The sequence below is a fragment of the Dipodomys spectabilis genome, unplaced genomic scaffold, assembly GCF_019054845.1.
Source record: "Dipodomys spectabilis isolate Male_0828 unplaced genomic scaffold, ASM1905484v1 ptg000145l, whole genome shotgun sequence".
Classification (NCBI taxonomy): Eukaryota; Metazoa; Chordata; class Mammalia; order Rodentia; family Heteromyidae; genus Dipodomys; species Dipodomys spectabilis.
This window is the reverse complement of record NW_024870822.1, coordinates 25,578,801-25,599,813: the sequence shown is the minus strand read 5'-3', so window position 1 is coordinate 25,599,813 and position 21,013 is coordinate 25,578,801. Positions and strand designations below refer to the sequence as shown.

At 36.4% G+C, this 21,013-nt stretch overlaps 2 protein-coding genes and 1 pseudogene across 3 annotated transcripts; 1 reads left to right on the top strand and 2 right to left on the bottom strand.

Moving 5' to 3' along the window:
- Positions 1-5,449: 5,449 nt before the first annotated feature.
- On the top strand, positions 5,450-6,388 carry LOC122117827 (olfactory receptor 481). The gene has a single exon (XM_042691685.1). It carries the CDS (start codon positions 5,450-5,452, stop codon positions 6,386-6,388), a length of 939 nt encoding a protein of 312 aa, XP_042547619.1.
- Positions 6,389-12,362: 5,974 nt separating this feature from the next.
- LOC122117897 lies at positions 12,363-15,241 on the bottom strand (annotated as a pseudogene).
- Positions 15,242-16,647: 1,406 nt separating this feature from the next.
- Positions 16,648-19,384, bottom strand: LOC122117734 (olfactory receptor 502-like). 2 transcript variants are annotated; one of them, XM_042691535.1, is made up of 2 exons: positions 19,364-19,384; positions 16,648-17,574 (listed from the first exon to the last, which is right to left on the bottom strand). In XM_042691535.1, the coding sequence occupies exons 1-2, from the start codon at positions 19,382-19,384 to the stop codon at positions 16,648-16,650; spliced, it is 948 nt and encodes a 315-aa protein (XP_042547469.1). The 2 variants fall into 2 exon arrangements, with proteins under 2 accessions (XP_042547469.1, XP_042547470.1); XM_042691536.1 differs by lacking the exon at positions 19,364-19,384 and having other exon boundaries at positions 16,648-17,599.
- Positions 19,385-21,013: the final 1,629 nt, after the last annotated feature.

The window sequence follows — 21,013 nt, the reverse complement described above, 5'->3', positions numbered from 1 at the left end:
CATAAATGCACATGTCACAAAACCGTATGCTTCCCTGCCATAGGAGCATCATTATGGTATAGAAGCAACATGTTGAACATAAATGCTGAACATAGGCTCTGAAGCCAAAGAGGCTGATGGTCAGGTTCTAAAGTCTCACTGACAATGTATTGAATCTTGCCCAATGTATGTGATCTATTAGATACCCATCATGTTTTGTTTCACAAACATAGAAGTCACAAGATTCTTGTGCTGAACAAGTGATGAGTGTAATAGTACCACCATGACAAATCAAAGAAAAAAACAGGATAGGAAGCCAACTATTAATATCTTAAAATAGCCAAACTTTAACTCCTAATAAAAATAAAAAACAGAAACCTTATATTAAAAGAAAAGAAAAACTATCACCTGTACATAAGAACATATTCCAAGGAGCTGTAGAGGCAAAGCAAGGCTGTATGTATAAGAATAGACTCTTTGGGGATAATGCTCCCTTGGGGGAATTACTTATTTGTTAAAATTTCACTAAAATCCCTTAAGAGGGTGCATGACATACATGCATATGTCGTAGAAATGTGTTTGCCTCATGACATCTATGAATACATTATTGTGTACATTATATCATGACAGGAAAGTTTCACAGATTACTAAAATCATTCTATTAAAACTCCTGAGAGCAACCAGTGTATAGTATAGTAGAAACAATTTTAATTCAAAGTAGGAATCTTTCTGAAACAAGAAGAGGGGGGCTTATTGTTTTTACTGTGATACTAAAGAGTACCATTTTTCTTTAAGCTTTTTAATTTTAAAATAGATGTAGATCTGCATGCAGTTCAAAGAAATAATAACAAGACAGATAAACTCTATGACATTTATCAAATTTTCCCTACTACTGACATTTTGCCAAACATTGGTACAACGTCACAACCAGTATGTTGATGCAGTATCGTGATATAGTCAAGGTACAGCATGTTTGTGTCACAAGGATTGCTCATGTGACCTTTCAATACCATCAATAAAAGTACAAGAACTTCCCTCTTCTGCTAATTCTCTCCTTACCTAGAAAGAGAATATTGGATATGTTCTCTAGTTATCTGTTTTCATCATTTCAAGAATTGGATCATTGGTGGGCTACTCAGGAGCCTGAGATCTGAGAACTGCGGTTCAAAGCCAAGAAAGTCTGTGAAACTATTTTCTCCATTTACCACCCAAATGCTACAAGTAGACCTGTGGCTCAATTAATAGAGAGCCATCCTTGAATGAAGAAAGTTAAGGTTCAGTGCCAAGGCCCTGAGTACTAGCACACACATAAAAATAATTCTGATTATTATATGTCTCTGGTAATTTATTTCTCTGGTCTATTATGAAAAGATACTAATATAGAAACTTTTGCTTGTCTCTGATTCTTAAATGTTTGTCTTTTTCTTGCTGGTGCCTTGGTCTTGGGCTTTCTTGTCATGAACTGTGAGAAAATAAGTTTCTGTTCATTATAAATTACCCAGACTAAACATTTTGTTACAAAACACAGAGTGGATCAAGTCATGGAGTCTTTGGTTTTTGAGTCAATACTTGGGTCATATAATATATAACCTGGTCATATAATATATAAATTTATGTTCATTCTGCCTTTAGTGGACCTTGTAGAGTACCATGAAGCTGAATTTATATGCTAGCTAAAAGTCTATACATGAATTGGGCATTTTGAAGAAATGGATAGTACCTCAACATAATTAGGTCACATGTAATGAACTCACACTTATCATTACATTCAATAAGACAAAATGGAAACTTTTCCCTAGAAAAGCGAGATACCAGCCAGGATATCCACTTTTCCACTTACATTCAAAACAGTTCTTGAAGTCTTTGCCTAAGTATTAGGCACCAATAAGGTAATAAAATATAGAGAAACAAAATTATATTTTTATATATATAACATGATCTTATAAGTATAAAACTATCAAGATTTGTCCAAAATTGCTGTCAGAACTAATAAATGAATTTAGCCAAATTACAGGGTGCAAAGCAAAGAAACAAAAATTAATTTGTATATAAATACTATCCATGAACTCTTTACAAAGGAAAATGAGAAAATAATTCCATCTGCAAAAACATTAAGAGTAAATATCATAGGTTAAACTTAACCAAAGAAAGACTCATGACACCTGCAAAACACCAATAATAAAATTTTAGAAGGCATAAATAAATGAAAAAAAAATCTTGTGTTCACAGATTGGAAAATTTAATATTGTTAGAATGTTTACTTAATATTGTTAGAATGTTTAATATTGTTAGAATGTTTAACCAAAGTGATTTCTAGATTCTATCAATTCCTATCAATATGTCATGGACTGTAAAAAAGACTCTAAATAGTCCAGTCTTGAGAATGAACAAAAATTACGAATACAGAAGTATATTTTAAGTACATGGTAATTCAAATAGTATGGAACTGGCATAAGGACAGGCATAGAAATCAAATAATAGGGGTTGAGCTGAGGGCCTGGTGCTTGTCAGGCAAGCACTCTTCTATTGGAGCTATATCCAAGATCTTTCTTAGTTCACTATTTTTCAAGTAGTTCCCAACCTATCTGTCTACTTATTTACATTTTCTGCATAGCTGGGATGATATGTACATTTCACCTTGCCCAAAGTCAGATAGGAATCGCATTAACTGTTGCCTTGTTTGACTCAAACATAACCCTCTTCTTTTCAGCTTTCTCAGTTGCTAGGACTTTGGGGATAAACCATCACATCTCCTACTGGTATGTGCACACAGTCTGCTGTGTTGTAAGAAAAATGGGCAGAAGTAGGCAAGTGAAGTTCTTCCCTAGCAGTACTTGTAAGACACCAGCCAAGAAATATATTCAGCAGTTATTTGTATCCATGCCTGTAAAATTAAAAGTATGACCAATGCAAGACATATTTCAGGATTCTCTGAAACTATTTGCTATAAAACTAGGACAGTTCAAGATGTTCAGAGAGGCTTCAGTAATCAATTATATTTAAGCCTGAAGCAAAATCTAGCGAGAAGTTCTTCCTCCATGAGAAGGCTCTTGGTCAGGTGTCCAGTGAAAGATTATGGAGTGATTCTAATCTCAGAATAAAAGGATCTTGACTTTCCACTGAGGGAATGTCTTGCTATGCGGCCACAGTTCAAGGATGCTATAAAGTCAGTGTGGTCATAACTACTTGGCAGACAAAGTAGCAGCTTTAATGGCACAGTCATAACCTAGCTCCTTTGTTCTATGAGAAAATATATGTTAGTGACTAGATTGGGCAATGGGTAGATGATGTGTACTTAACAAAGTGTATATTTCACACATCCTAGACCAAATCTAAAAGACATAAAAATTTGTTTTTAAAGTTACTGAAAATAATAGGCTAGGAATGTGGCTTAGTGGTAGAGTGCTTGCCTATCATGTATGAGGCCCTGAGTTCAATTCCTCAGTACCACATAACATTAAATTAAATTGAAAAGAAAATAATGTCAATTCTACTGGATTCATGCTTAAAAAGTAAACGCTTCCAATGGACTCAAATTATTTCTAAACATATGTGTCATGAAAATCTGAGCTACTAAATTTAGCTTTATTTTAGTAGTGCCCAAAGCTGCTGTAGCCATATTACACATACACAAATTTAACTTACATCATAGCAAAATGTTGTTATTTCTTTTTCCAAATAATTTCATTATAACAAATTAAACCTTTGGGTATACAGGAAATATTTCACTCATGCATTTTACGTTTTACATTTTTTTCTGTCCCAATAGACAAGTCAATGTAAGTTCTCTGTCCCACTGGATTGTTAGTGTAATTTTCCAACAAACAAGTGAAAATAATTAAACTCCAGTTTTAAGTGATATAAGTAATTTGGGACCCATATCCCAGATGACTAAAAACACACTTAAATGTGACTCTTATGCTCAGTAACAATTCCTTGGAGCTTAACCTCAGGATATCAGTAGATGTAGTACAACTTTATACTTTAAATTTTTAAGGATCCAGAAATCCTTGATTCTCCTATCTGTTCTAGAAACAGCAAATTATTTAGTTGGAGGAAACTGTTAGGGATTGAGAGCTTACTTTTCATTTCTTTACTTTGTAAACAGTCTTGGTGTTTTTATCTACTACATATAAATTAACATAAGAATCCTATGAGGTACGTATCATATTCTTTTCACAGGTAAGGGAGGGAAGATCTTGTAATGTTTCCTAAATTCTGTACACTGAGAGGCTGGAAACTGATGATGCCAGTTGGCATGGCTCTCTCCATCATATTATTGCTGAACATATTGTTTTCAGTGCTAATAGCTATATCCTACTTTGAAAATACTTGTATTTTATCAGTCTGTTTTCTTTAAATATGTAAAATTTAAGGAAACTATATCTGGGTTGGGTCTTTATTTGGATTAAAAAAAACACAGAATCTTGGAATTCTGACATATAAGCTTAGTTCTAATCATATCATGGCATACTCTTGTCAATATTCATGAATAGCTCTGGTTAAATACAATTTGAGAGTATGTTTGCATAAAAGCATACTAGTTTATTTATGTATATTTACTCTTCAAATAGAGGTTCTGGAAGGAAAATAAAATCAGTCTAAAAAGTACATTGGTAGAAGCATGGAAAGGGATAAACATGCTATCAATTCCCTGTCCTTGATCATATGCTATCTTTTAAACAAAAGGACCATGATTTGAAATGCTAGTTGATCTTGCTTTCAACAATTTCTAGCTTTCCTAGCTTTCTACTTTCACCCTGACCTCCTTAATCCTTTTACCCTGGGTCAGATACTCTGGCTTCTTATTTACCTATCATTGCTGTTTGACTAGATCTGGTAGAACCCAAACTTACCTATTGCAATTCCTTACAGGTTTCAGTTTACTTAATGCTAGTTCATAGTGCTAGAGTCCTCTGTAGCTTCACATGATCCATATTCTCTAGTATGCAATGACAGATAGCATAAAGCTCTCAGTATTAACCATTATAATCAAACGTGAATTCTTTATTGAAAGAAATGAGCAAATCAGATGTCCAAATCAGCTATCCTCATTAACTAATAAACTACACAAATGAAGACAGAAATTTCTAAGATAGGAGCAGCTTTGGGATTTCAGTTACTTTTCTATTCTAAATGATTTATAGTTGTTCATTATATTGTTGTAATGTATGTGACTATAAACTTCCATTTATGAACTCATGCAGAAAGACATCAGACTTGCTCAGGGGTGTTTTATTAAGAACCACAAGGATGATTACTAAGGCCATTGAGGCTGTTTTTAATATCTCATGAAATTTGAAAAAGACAATGTGTGTGCACCAAGTATTTTTATAAGCACGGTAAAACTTACCATATTTAAAGTTTTAATGACAAGATTATGTTTAGGTGTATACATTAATTGTGAGCTCATTCCAGTCAATTTTATTTCCTCTCCTTTTGATTTCAGTAAGCACCATTGCATGAATACATGGAGACTGAAAATGATACATCAGTGACAGAATTCATTATTTTGGGATTAACAGATAACCCTACACTATGTGCCATTTTCTTTGTGATTTTTCTAGCTGTTTATATAGTGACGGTAGTGGGAAATATCAGTATAATAGTCTTAATCCGAAGCAGCCCACAGCTTCACACCCCCATGTACTTGTTCCTCAGCCACCTGGCCTTTGTGGATATTGGATATTCCACATCTGTCACACCAGTCATGCTCATCAGCTTCTTAAGAGAAAAAACGACTATCCCCCTCACTGGCTGCGTAGCCCAGCTTGCCTCGGATGTTGCTTTTGGGACTTCAGAGTGCTTCCTGCTGGCCACCATGGCCTATGATCGCTACGTGGCCATCTGCTCACCCCTACTTTATTCCACCCAGATGTCCCCCACAGTCTGTTTCCTCCTCCTGGGGGCTTCCTACCTAGGGGGATGCCTGAATGCGTCATCCTTCACGGGCTGTTTTGTGAACCTGTCTTTCTGTGGCCCAAATAAAATCAACCATTTTTTCTGTGACCTCTTCCCACTCCTGAAGCTCTCTTGTGGCCATGTTTATATTGCAGAAATCTCTCCTTCTATTTCTTCTGCTTCTGTCCTTGTGAGCACATTGTTTACTATCATGGTGACCTACGTCTATATCCTGCATTCAATCATGAAGATGCGCTCTACCGAGGGAAGGAACAAGGCCTTCTCTACCTGCACCTCCCACCTCACTGCAGTCACCTTGTTCTATGGAACTGTTCTGTTTGTGTATGTGATGCCCAAGTCGAGCTATTCTGCTGATCAGGTCAAGGTGGCATCTGTTATCTATACCGTGGTGATCCCCATGTTAAACCCTCTCATCTACAGTCTGAGGAACAAGGAAGTAAAAGAAGCCATGAAGAAATTAATAGCAAAAACCCATTGTTTCTCCTGAATTTATATCCAGCACAAATCATCAGTAACAAAAATCTATTTGGTCAGGTGGTAAGGGAAGAAAGAACTTTTGTTTGATGTTGTCTTGATATTTATTGTGAAGTTAATCACATACACCATGAAGAGTGCTTATAAATACAGTAAGCCATTGTTTTCTTCCATTTTTAAAGTTAAATGTGTCATTTACATAGGTATCTGCTGGATCCTAATAAAGTGTGGATGTTTCAAGGTAAGAACATTTTAGAACATAGCTTCTAACAAAATATTCCAAATGTACATGGAATTTCATTTTAATTGGGATGTATTTCAGAGATCAAATTTCTTTAAATTTCATCATGTAAAATCACATTTTGGAAAGAAATTTCCAATAGATGCTAACAAATGATAAGGCTGACCACCCAGACACTTGAATTGACTTCCTTTAAAGAAACTGCCCCACTGTGGTCACCCACTGTGGTCAGTGAATATTGAAAGATTTGGTAGCAGTGATGGTAGTACCCCACTCCTGTTTATTTTCCTTTTAGTTAAGTCAGAGTCAAACCATGGTTCATGTATTTGGTAATTATGAGATTCAATCGAGGTGACAGAAGAAACTGAACAAATCTCAGCTGAGACTGGTTAGTAGCTGAAATTTTTATGTATAAGAATTAGAGCCAGGTATCAGGGGCTCACACCTGTAATCTTATCTACTCAGGAGGCTGAGATCCGAGGATCACAGTTCAAAGCCAGTTCAGATAGAAAAGTCCTTGAGACACTTATCCCCAATTAAGTACCAAAAAGCCAGAACTGGAGTTGTGGCTCAAGTGGTAGAGGCTCAAGTGGTAGAGCACTATCCTTTAGTAAAAGGGCTCAGGGACAATATCCAGATCCTGAGTTCAAGCCTCAGGACTGCCACGTGTGTGTGTGTGTGTGTGTGTGTGTGTGTGTGTGTGTGTGTGTGTGTGTGTACATGAACACACACAGAGTAGAATTTTGGAAGCAGACATTCTTTGAGGTAGGAGAGTGAGACAATGAGGTGGTCTTTGAATAGATAGCTTATAGATGGGAAATTATGGTCCAATCAAAGACTTTGCAGCACACTCCTGAAATCTCTCAATGTTTTCAGTTCATGATCTGTCTTTTATGAAAACATTCTCTAGATTGTTTCTCTGCTTCCTGTGATTCTTCTACAATGATTCCTGATTAACACTTCAATTTATGTATCTGCAATGATTGGCATAGCAATAGTGTTGGAAAAATCTTGAGACAAGATGTAAGAATCAAGGTCTCCCGTTCTTGGATTCTCTGCTGGCCAGATCAAGGGAATCTCCGCTGCTGCTGCTGGAACCCACATTAGAGCTTCTCTAGATGTTTCTTCATTTAGACCTCTTCAGTAATTCTGGTGTGGAAGTTAATAGAGATACAACCCTTGGCAAAGGACTCCTGGGAAAGGGTTATTTCAGCGTCAGAGTGGGAAACTGCACTCTTGCTGGTTGAGGTTTATCATTGGCTCTTTCTGGCAGTTCTCTTCATCATCAGCTGCCTGCCCCCTCCATACCTCACCATGGTCCCCTTGGGTTGGCCTCATCTTATCCCAAAGAGGCTAGCTACCATTCAGATGATGATCATGTCAGTATGCTGATCTCCCATTAGAATCTTCCATGGAGGGCAGATGAACTTCTCTATTAGACTTTTCTCTGAAACTCTCAAAATAGTGCACCACATTTGAATTCATCTCATTTCTTCTAAAGCTGTTCTTTCCCCTTCTTTTCCTCTTTCAGCAAATGGCATCTCGTGAGTCCTGGTACTTCAACAGACTTGGGGTGGACTTCACTCTCTATCTATGTATGTAGTTAGCTTCCTGCTTCTCTCAAAAGGGAGCTATGTCTCATGTTGATCTCATCTTTATCAAAATCCCTTTAGTTTAGAAGCTTAAATGTTCCACCATTGGTTGTGATAATTCTGTACAGAAGTTTGTTTCTGCATCTTTTATTGGATACAAATCATTCATATATGAGAGATGTGGTTGTATCTGGTATTGTTGTACTTTTTTTGTTTTAAGTGAAGATTTAGACTTATGCTCATTTTCTTCTCCTGAGTTCTGAGTCAACTAAATGGTGACCAATAAAGAAAGAATATGACAGATTAACTATCTGCTGTAGAACCATTAAGAGCAGATATTAACGAATGTGATTTATAGAAGTAGACACATTTTTATATTATATATATAAAATTTGCGTGTGATGTCAGGGTTGGAACCACAAAAAGCATGGCTTGTTCATGCACCACTGTGTTAAACCTGCAGCCCTTTTTTCATGGTCTGAATTCTAGAATTTGACACTCTATCCTTCTTGGTCACTGGATAGACATTCAGCTCTGTAGGATGTAATAATGCCTTTACCTATCGACTTATAGTATGGTCAAAAGTGGCCAAGAGCACTGATGGCAGGCCTGCTCCAAAGAGAAAGTAGGAAGAAGAAGGGGTAGACTGCTGTTTGGGGGCGAATTTTGCCCTTCCAAAATTAAATTCCCATTACCTCATAACCTTAATTCCCCATTACCTCAGAAAATGAAGTTAATTGGGAATAGGTCATCATACTGGAATGGGCTAGGCTTCTGATGCAGTGTGACTAGTATCCTTGCTAAAAGGAGAATTTTAGATGCATGCACACACACAAGGAGAATGCCATATAAAAATAAATGCGGAAATGTTGATGATTTTTCCATGTGCCAAATAATGCCCAGACGCTAGGGGATAGATGTGGAGCAGACTCTCATAAACCTCAGAACTAATCCTGCCAATCCTTTGATACTGGATTTAACTGCATCTGTGTTGTTTAAGACATTCAGCTTATGGCACATTATTATAGCATCCCTGAAAACAACTACTAAACTGGATATCCAGTCTTCCCCCCAAAATTGACATTAGCTAATTTAGTCTGGGAAGAAGTGAAGGTTTGCAAAGATGCCAGGTGTACATATTAGTAGCTGTCTCTAAGGAAAGAAAAGAAGGAAAGGAAACATTAGGATGATAAAAACTTTTTCCAAACCAGAATGAGTCAATAACAATACAAGATAATGATATTGCCATTGAAAACAGTAGAAAAAATTCTCATACATTTTTATATAATTTCTTTTTAAATTTTATTTTATTGTAAAGATGCTGTACAGAGGGGTTACAGTTACATGCGTAAGGCAATGAGTTCATTACTTGCTGATCATTGTTACCCCTTCCCTTGTTGTCCTGCTATCCCTTCCCTCCCCCACTTCCCACACTCTTCCCCACCCTACCCCATCCCCACCCCCAGGTCCCCCCCCTCCCCGCCTGAAGTTGTAAAGTTCATTTCCAATATACTGTCGTGTGGCTATCTTGTTGCAATGGGTCATCCTGTGTCCTTATTTCAGCATTTTGTTATTCCCCTTCCCTTTCCCAGATTAGACATACGTATATACAAGATGCAGGGTACTGAAATCAAGTACAGTGACAACAAGGGATATGCCATAGGGGAAAGAACATACAAAGGAAACAACAACAGCAACCAAATGTAAAATCACATGGTACATTTAAAACAGTAACAATAAAGACAGACCTATTTTCTCCATATCTTAGGGTTCATTTCACATAGCATCATCTTATATGGTCATATGTACATAGCTTTTGAGCTTTTCAGCTCATTGGATAACATTATCCTATATATATATATATATATATATATTAATTATTGCAAATAAGGGAAACAGTGGCACCTAAATTTTTTTAGGACTAGGTTACCTCACTTAAATATGATTTTTTCCCCAAATCTTTCCATTTCCTAACGAATGGGGTGGTGTCATTATAATTTCTTAAAGGTTTGTATATACTGTAGATTTTAGGTAACTACTTAGAAGACTAAAAGGAATTTTGAAATATCCTGATTTGATGTGTTGTTCAAAGGTGCTTAGTGTATACAAATTTCAGAAAAACTTTGCTCTTCTGAAATGCATTAGGACTTAGGCTGTCAATAACCATGTCTCAAGATTCTGTAAAACACTTATCTGCAGTAGAGCATGGGAGATGTTTAAAAACAAAGAGGCAAGAGATAACTTATTGGGGGTGATGAAATTATTGTCTGTTACAATCGGGGTGGTGGTTGTATGGATGTACACATATGTGAAAACTCACCAACTATGTATTTAAATTTTGTCTATGTAAATTATAATCCAATAAAGTTCTTTCTAAAAAAATTACGTAAGACAGCTTTGTTTACCTTTTTAATCTGAGGCTACATATTTAGTGACAATGGTATCACAATCCTATTGCTTAATTAGTTCTCCAAACTGCTGCTTCTTTATCTCTTGTACCTTTTCTAGTGTCTTGTATGTTTATTCTGTTTGATAGCCTTCATTCTTTTATATTATCCCTGCACTTATTTCCTTCTTAAAGTATTGTATCTCCTGTTAATACAAGTCTACTAGTGATATTTTTGTCATTTTTTTGTTTGTCTGAAGAGGTTTTTTGCATCTTCATTTTAAGAGATATGTTATTTTGAGTGGGGTTCTAAACATTAATAAATGTCATTGTTTAGTGGTCTCTATCATTTCTTTTGAAATTATCAATCTTCTTTTCTTTCCCTTTACTTCTTTTCTCTTTCCTTTCCTTTCCTGTCCTTTAAGGAATATGTGTCCTATCTTGTTCTACCTGCAAGTTTTTCAGTTTTTTATGATTTATTGATAGATGACCAATCAATAACTTGATTTGCATAACCAAGAATTAAACCAAGACTTCTGTCACCTATGCAAGGTAAATGCTCTGCTACTGCCCCACAATTTCATTTCTGTTTTGGGCTTCCTAAGATCTTTTTGTGATTTACATAAGAATAACTGTTCTTTAAAAAAAAAAGAATAACTGCTCTTAAACTTATCCTGTTTGGAATTATCAGAGTTTTTTGAATTTGTAGTTTATTTTTCTTCATCCGTTTGAACATTTATCAGTCATCTATCTTCAAACATTTTTTTCTGCCTCCTTTTCTCATTGCCTTTCTTTTGTTTGGATTTCATTTTATTTTATGATGGAGCTTTCTTAATTTATTATATGTATCTCATTTATTCTTTATATTTTTATCCTGTAATATGAATGCTTTAATTGACCTGTCTTTCATTTGCTAATCCCCCTTTTATTCAGTGTTCAATTAACTATTAAACAATTCTATTGAATTCCTCATTCCTTTTATGTAGTAGTGATAAGATTTCAACTTGTTTCTTTTTCTTTCATTGCTGGCATGGATAACTTTGTTAAGATATCCTACACAAATCTAAAATTTCTGCTCAGCTCAGGTTTTCAACCTCTCTGACATTTTGATGTCCTGCCAGCCCCTGTGCAGCTCAGGAATCATAAAATTTCTGTGGGAAGCTACATATTGAATCTCATGCCCACTTCTCTAGTTTTTTCCACTCTAGGATCGTTCCCTCATAAGTCTTGTCTGCCTTGGCCTCTTTTACTCCAAACTCTAAGTACTCATCCTGTCATGTTGCCAAAAGCCCTCCCCTCCACTTTTCTTCTAAATTTCTATTCCTTGAAGATCAAAAAGGGTTTATTAGTGAAATGATGCTGAAGTTGAGACATGAAAGAAAATCGGAGTTAACTGGCCATTGAGAATGGTAACCCAATGGCTGAAACTTTGGGAAGTGGGTGAGAACAGTGATGTGGGAAGTTCACTTCATTATCCTCAGTTAGAAGTATTGTGGCCCTGGAACAGGGAAGGTACTTATCAAATAGTTACATAGGAACTCAACTTCAACAAATATTTATTTAGTGACTCATTTTCTTTTTATTTTAAAGACACATTTATTCAGTGTCATGGTCAGACTATTACATTTAGCAATCAACAGCATGGGTGCAAAAAAAAGAAAAAAAAGTCCACATTAAAACCCTTTTGTTGGAATGCTTTACACTTTCCACAGAACAGAAACTAAAATAACCTGTTATACAATTAGTCACAAATACAGTCCTTGAGTTCTTTTTGCCCATACACATGAGTATTGTCTAAAACATGCCTTCTTTGAAGCAGCTAGGCCCTGCCACCACTGTGCTTGGCTGAGTTCACAAATCTGTTGTAACCTGAATCTTCCCTGTCACTTCTCTGGCTCTCCTCTCCTGCTAAGCTTTGTGTCCTGGCAGTAATTAAAACCTCCTTACACTGCCATAGCTACTGCTGCTGCTGGAACCGCCATAACCACCTTGGTTTCGTGGTTTGGCGAAGTAATGGCCTCCACCTCCATAGGAGCCAGAGCTTCTGCCCCCCCAAATTTCCTCCCTTCATGGGTCCAAAATTGGAAGACTGTTGTAATTGCCAAAATCCACCACCTCCAAAATTGCTACCATCATTACCAAATCCATTGTAGCCATCCCCATTACCGCCATATCCTCCACCACCACAGCTTCCACCAAAGCCACCTCGACCACTGAAGCTTCCTCCACGACCAAAATTGTCATTGCCACCAAAACCATCTCCACGACCGCCATCAAAGTTTCCAGAACCACTTCGACCTCTTTGGCTGGACGAAGCAGTAGCCATCTCTTGCTTTGATAGGGCTTTCCTTACTTCACAGTTGTGGCCATTCACAGTATGGTATTTCTGAATGACAATCTTGTCCACAGAGTCATGATCATCAAAAGTTACAAAAGCAAAGCCTCTTTTCTTTCCACTGCCTCAGTCCGTCATGATTTCAATCACTTCAATTTTGCCATATTGTTCAAAGTAATCTCATAAATGGTGTTCTTCAGTGTCTAATGCCACCAACAAAAATCTTCTTCACAGTTAAGTGGGCACCTGGTCTCTGAGAATCTTCTCTTGAGATGGCTCTTTTTGGTTCCACGAATCTTCCATCCACTTTGTGTGGCCTTGCCTTCATAGCTGCATCTACTTTCTCCACAGTGGCTTAAGTTACAAACCCAAAGCCCCTGGAGCGCTTGGTGTTGGGATCTCTCATTACCACACAGTCTGTGAGGGTTCCTCATTGCTCAAAATGGCTCCTCAGACTCTCATCGGTCGTTTCAAAGCTCAGCCCTCCGATGAAGAGCTTCCGCAGCTGTTCGGGCTCCTTAGGAAACTCGGACTTAGACTTGATGGCAAGAGAGGGGTGGGAAGAGACACTTGAGCGATGCTTCCTCGGTCGCGTCCACGAAGAGAAAGCCAGTGTCTCATTTTCTTAACATTAGCTTCTGAACCAAGGATACCATGTTGAATGCTTATACTTTCCTTCTAGTTTCACAGTTGTCAAGAGAATGCATTGGTGTTATTTTTTTAAGGTTAGCAATGGCTAATTTTTTAAGAAAAAATGATTTTGTTTTTGTTTTTTTTGGGGGTGTCCAGTTGTGGGCCCTGAACTCTGGGCCTGGGCACTGTGCTGTCCCTCACACTTCAGCTCAAGGCTAGCGTTCTACCATTTGAGCCACAGTCCACTTGCAGCTTTTTTCTTTTTGCTTATGTGGTGCTGAGGAATCGAACCCAGGGCCTCAGGCATGCAAGGCAAGCACTCTACCACTGAGCCACCTTCCCAGCCCCAAGAGAACTGTTTTTAAAGTAGAGTGACTCCCATTCAAATGGAATGAACGAGTTCTACATGTCAGGCTTCTTTTTATTATTATTTAAATTTTATTGTAAAGGTGATGTACAGAGGTATTTTAGTCACACGAGTCAGGTAATGAATACATTTGTGATGGAAAGACAAAGGTTTTTGACCAAGTGTACTGACTTTGAAGTAAACAGAATCAATAATTGAGATCCTACAACTTATTAAAGAATGTTTCATTTTTCTTCATGCATTTTATTGTTATTATAAGGGTGATGCATAGTAGTTACAGTAACATAAGTGAGATAAAGAGTACATTTATTTTTTTACATCACCCATTCTCTTACTCTCTCCCAGTTCCCCCCCCCCCCATCCCCACACATTTGTATAGTTCATTTTCAATACAGGGTCTAATGAGTGCTACTGCTGCATTTGTTCACTCTTTGTCCCATTATTCCTGTGCCCTCCTTTACCCTTCCAAAGACAGATAAAAGAACAAACAAGACAAAAGGAAAAGAAAACAAAAGTATCAATGAAGGAAAAAACTCTTACTTCCATTTCATGGAATTAATTTCAATAAATATTATTTTATATGATCAGATGCACATAAGTATTATGCCTTTGTGTTCCTCTCCTAAGAATATCTTCCTTTGGTCTCACTGTCTGTGAATGCCCAGAGACCTGTATATCATGTACCAGTATATTTTTTTAACCATCCAGTGTATACTTGTAGATTTTTAGGCACATTAAAAAATATATATTTGTTAAAAATATTTGAATTACTCTAGTAACAGATAGTTTACTGCCTACCATGTTAGCTCTACCATAAAAAAGCTGTTTGGGTACTGGTGAGTTTGATTGTATAAAGGTCTACTTTCTATATAAAGAAGAATTTAAATAGAGCTATTAAGCTCCCTTGACCACTTTTCTAAAATTAAGCATCTTTACTTTTTTTAATCTGCCTCTTGAGATCTTTCTTTTTATACAGAAAGTACACTGATGTAAGGAATGAGGAAGCCAACTACTGGGCAGCTGTTGTGTTCTCTGTGGTTTTATCTGTGCATTGAGGGAAAAGATTGTTGAGTGGTCAGCATGCCTGACCCAGGTTAAGTAACAATGTTAAATGCTAGTCCTACAGAACTCTAGACCTTCAGTGTACAATGGGAGAGGAAGGGAATGTAAAAGAATCAGTTATCTTATTTCTATGAGTGGCAAAGGGCAGAGTGAAGGTGTTTGATACTGTACTCCGTATCCTACTTTGGATTTGTAGGATAACTCTACTGACTCTACTGACCCACTGACCCACTGAAACTGTACTTTTCATGAACGAGGTAAATCACTAAACTCTCACCCTTTTTTTTTGCTTAATTTTTTTAAGGTGATTCCCTTACTTCTGCCTATCTAACTACAGATTAGGAATCAACATTTCTTCTTCCCACACGGCCTGACCTCCAATAACCACATTCTATTTGTGTGGTTAATGAGATAAACTTTATTAGATATCGCATATGGAACTGCTGTCAGGAAAGTTAGAGCATTCTTATATGTTATTTGTGTCTTTTCTCTTGCTGCTTTGGTATCTTCTTTGTGTTCAAGGTTTAAAACTTGCCTATATCTTAGAGTAGATTTGGTTGAGTTGCATCTGACTGGTGACCTTTGATCTTCTCTGTTTGCACATGTGTATCCTTCTCTGGTTAGGACACATTTCTGTTATTATTTCCTTGAATGGCTTTCTCTCCATTACCTTCTCATACTGTATATAAACTATAACGTATGGCACAGAACAATTTTTGAGAACACATGAAAATGACTTTAAAAGTATGTTCACAATATTTTGTTACTATCAACCAATTTGTGCTCTTAATTACAAATGTAATATCGTTTTATTTAATATAATTATGATCTTCAAATATACCTGTGGCCTAAAAATGAATTACTGTATTTACTGAAAAGTTCCACACCATCTAATTATATTTCATTGATGTACACTTTTTTTTTTAAATTATTTTTATTGCTTTTTAAAATTAGCATATATTAACTATACAAGGGAGGATTTCATTGTTCATTTCTACACAATGTGTTTCTATCAGTTTCCCCATTCTATCACTCTTCCCCCATCCCCTTGTCTCATTTCTACAATTTTTTTTTATTGTAAAGCTACTATACAGAGGGTTACAGTTACATGAGTGAGGTTATGAGTACACTTCCTCTTGAACATTGTTACCCCCCTCCATTGTTTTCCCCCTACCATCCCCTCCCTCCCTCCCTTCCCCAAGGTTCTTTTTTTTTTTTTTTTGATTGTGATTAAATGATTACATAATTTCAAAGTCACAAGTTCATTCTAACTTCCCTGGAGCAAATTGTCTACCACAGTCTGTAATATATAACAGTGTTCACATGTTATATACCATATTTGTGATCAGCAGCATGAGGATATTTAGTAGTGGTTCAACCAGATGAGCGGGAGTTCTTTGTTTCTTAAGTCCTGTTAGTTTTGTCGTATCACCTAACCTTTTGGATTTAGCATCCACTTATGAGGGAGACCATGTACCGTTTGTCTCTTCGTTCTTGGCTTACCTCGCTCAACATGATTCCTTCTAGCTCCATCCATTTCCCTGCAAATGCCATTATTTTGTCTGATGTACACTTTTTAAACTACCGATAGTCTGTTTCTTTCATTATTATTTGTGTGAGATACCATTATTATGTCATTTCACAAAGTAGCAAACACTAATGAGTTAATATTTTCCTAGCAAGTACTCTCTTCAGTGCCCCCTTAACCTCATTATTCCGGACACTGTAAATGAGGGGGTTCAACATGGGGATCACCACCACATAAAACACCGATATTACCTTGTTCTGGTCAGTGGAGTAGTTGGACTTAGGCATCACATAAATAAATGTAACTGTCCCATAGAATAGAGTGACTGCAGTGAGGTGGGAGGTGCAGGTGGAGAAGGCCTTGTGGCGGCCCTCTGTGGAGCGCATCTTCAGGATGGTGATGAGGATGTAGATGTAGGAGACGGCTATGACAATCACTGTGACCACAAGGATGGAACCAGAAGTAAATGAGGGAACAACTGCAGGGACACTGACATCAGAACAGGAGAGCTCAACTAAAGGAGCAAAATCACAGAAAAAATGATTGACCCTATTTGGCCCACAGATGAATAAAGAAAAGAAGGAAAAAGTAAATGAGGAAGCATTCAGACAACCTCCTATGTAAGTTATTACAAGTAACTGCAGGCACACTTGTGTGGACATTTTGGTTGAATACAGCAGCGGGTCACAGATAGCCACAAAGCGATCATAAGCCATGGCGGCCAGAAGGAAACACTCTACTGTCCCAAAGAAAATGACTGTACCAAGCTGGATGGCACATCCAATGTAGGAGATCAAATTTCTCTCCACCAGGAAGTTAATCAACATGTTGGGAGTGACAGAAGATGAAATGACCATGTCAGCAAAAGCTAAATGGCTGAGGAAAAAGTACATGGGGTGGTGGAGCTGGGTGGAGACTCTGATGAGAAGAATTGTGCTGAGATTTCCAGATACAGTCACCAGGTAGATGCACAGGATGATGAGGAAGAGGATGACTCGCAGGACTGGATCATGTGTTAAGCCCAGTAGAATAAACTCTGTCACTGTGGTGTAATTCTCATGCATCAGGGAATCCATGAGATAATATTGTTGTAAAAACAAACCTCTGTTAAAGGGAATTTATGCATTATTTTCAATATTATATAAGAAATGTCATTTAAAAAAGATATTCAAATATAAGTACATATTGACAGACAATGATGGGTCTATCTATAATTTTAAAATTGGTTTCAGCCAAAATTCTTGAAATATTCCCTCATGAAAAGTGTTGTTTTTTTAAAGCCTAATAATAAAAGGTAAGTAAAACAATGTACTTTGTGTATTGGAAAACAAGAGTATTAAAACATTTTGCAAAAACATTTTTCTATAATAACTAATATTCACTACATGCCTTTTAAATGATAAGCATGCTGCTAAAATTGTTTATGCATGCAAATAGATATATGAAGTTAATTATACATTCCTCAAAATACTTTCAGTCCTCCAGATAATTTTAACTAAACTGCAAATAGTGCAAATATTAGGTATCATATGATGTCCTCACTGCTGCTTAATAATTGAGAGTATTTATTCAATGAAAAACTAATGATATAGTCATTAGAATATCATGTATATGCATAAATATGAATTAAGTATGTTTCATAGAATACATACTTCAAATTGGATTAAATTAATAAATGTTAGAAGAAAAAATTTGTCATAATTTTAACATATGTTAATAGAATCAAAGATATTAGATAACTTTAAGAAAGTGACATAGCAAGTGGTAAAATCATAATAGAAACACTGGAACATCAGCTGAGATATCCCTTATGTAACTTTGCAATGATAACATTAAATAATAACTAATGTGAAGTCCAATATAGCTACCAATGAGTAGATAGTAGGTAGCTTCATGCCCTCTGACAGCTGATGTGTAAAAAGATTCATCTAAGTTGTTCTGTTCTTCACAATATCTGATTGTTTTAAAGGTGAAGAAATAAAAGCATTCTTCATACTATATCAAAAGGAATTTCCAATATTTATTATAAATAAGTTCACTTACTGTGAATTCACTGGGTATCTTTATATATTTAAAACAGGAATCACTATTATATAAAACAGTTTGAAATATTAATCCCATTGGAAATAGTAATCACATTGGAAAATACATGCTGGATATGTGACTCATAATTAAAATACATTCATTCAAATCAGTCACTTCCTTTTGTAGCACTGGAATTTTATAAGATGAAATAATGTTATTTTCAGCATTATATGCATCTTATATAGATTTTTTTTAGTTTTTTATGTCTTTGGGGTCTGGTCATAAGGCCTGAACTCTGGGCCTGGGTGCTGTCCCTCAGCTCTTCAGCTCAAGGCTAGCGCTGTACCACTTGAGCCACAGCGCCACTTCTGGCTTTTTTCTTTTTGCTTATGTGGTGCTGAGGAATTGAACCAAGGACCTCATGCATGCAAGGCAAGCACTCTACCACTGAGCCATCTTCCCAGACCCTAGATAAATTTTTAAGTGGAGTCTTAGTTCAACCAGATTTATTCGCATCTCTAAATTTCTGAGAATACATACAAATATTTTCAATATATGAATCATGTTACATTATAATTACTAAGAACTTTTGAGATCTGTCTGATAATTCTCTAGCTAATTATGGTATAATTTAAATGACTGGCATTTCTTGCAGACATACAGCTGTTCACAACTCCTTACTACCAGAACTAGAAAAAACTTGATTTACACAACTGGAAAGTAACCTGCCATATATGATCAATTTAAGTAATAATTGTATTCATAGTTATTTTTATTTAGGCAGTAACTCAAAAGAAGTGTGCTGTTTGCTAAGATAACTTTATCCTTCTGACTTGCCATAATGAAAATACTAAACCAAATTGCTCCATTCATTGATTTGTTGATTTCTTGGCTACCTTTTAATTAAACATGTTAGTGCTTCCAACACGTTTGCCACTGTTTTTGTGAAAAAGCCAAAGTCCCTCTGTTCTGAAGCAGTCCAAAGCAGGCAGAAGTAATGACAAAATTAAATCATCATTAATTAGGAAAGAAATAAAAAAGGTTCAGCAGCCATAATAAATTTTAGTGAAAATAAAAAAAGAAATGTAAATATATCAATATGAAAAAATAAAAGACTGCATATAATTTTAAAGCATTCCTGTCGAATATTATTTTTAAAATATTTTTGCTAGAACCTAAGAATCTGACATTTTCACTTGTGTACATCTTTGTCTTTAAGTTCAGCCAATGACAATCCCTTTAGGTAATGTCTAGTTTGATGAATCTTTTGTGCATGTGTTTTCTTCTATTATTTTGCCTATCATCTACTGACTAAAGAAAATCTCTCTTATGAATCTTTAATAATAACTCACAATCCATTCTGGTTTATTTTCATTTGAAGGTGTAAATGATAGTTTTAAAAAATGTTTATTTGCATTTTTCATTTGTTTGGGAGCTACTGGTGTTTGAACTCAGGGCTTCACACTTGCTGTGTAGCTGCTCTACCACTTAAGCCATGCCTTTAGCCCTTGTTGCTCTGCTCATTTTTGAGAGAGGATCTTGTTTTAATGCTTACACTGATATGGACTGTATTTTTTTCATACTTATGCATCCTGCATGGATGCTACTGTACTCAGTTTTTATTGTTGAGATGGGTTCTCATGGTTTCTACTTGGGCTGATCTAGAACCAACATCTTCCCAATCTCAGCCTTCTGTATAGCTGGTTTGAGCCACCACACTCAGCTATTGAAATGGGGCTTCATAATCCTTTCCCTGAGCTATCCTTGAATTATAATCCTCCCAATGCCTATCTCCTGAGTACCTAAGGTTAAAGACATGAGTCAGCAGTTCCCAGCTGTATATTCCATTATTACTTTACATTTTACTTAGTATTATCAATAAGCTAGCTTCCATGTACCAGATTAATCTTCATAACTGAAATGCTGTGTGAAATGTAACTGAACTCTTTAGCATGGTACACATTGGGGCTTCATAGTCATCTTCAATGGCTTTTCTAAATATATCTCCTTATAGATAGGCTTCTTGGTAATTTTGTACTTATTCAATAGCCATGTTGAATGATGGTCCAATTTTCCACACAAGGCAACTAGTCAGAATAGACATAGAAACACAATTGTCTATTAGCATCTTTTAAGTTGTGAACATACTCAGCTCTGAGCAAGGAGGGCCAGCACTGAGCAGATTTTGTGCTCTTTCTCTTCTCACTAAAGCAGAGGTCAGTGTGGGTAACTGTGCTTTCATTGTGACACCACATGGGCCAATCCATGCTGATGGCAGACTTGTGGAGACTGGAGTTAGCAAGGGTATCCTGGGCCTGCTACTAGCCAGTTATCTTCATTTACATATGACAGCTGGTTGCTTTGACTCTCAGTATTGGCATTTGTAAAACTGGAAGCCTTGTCCTTATACACAAATTTTATGAGGAAATTGAACATATAAGATGCCCAGACTTTTTTGGTCATATATCA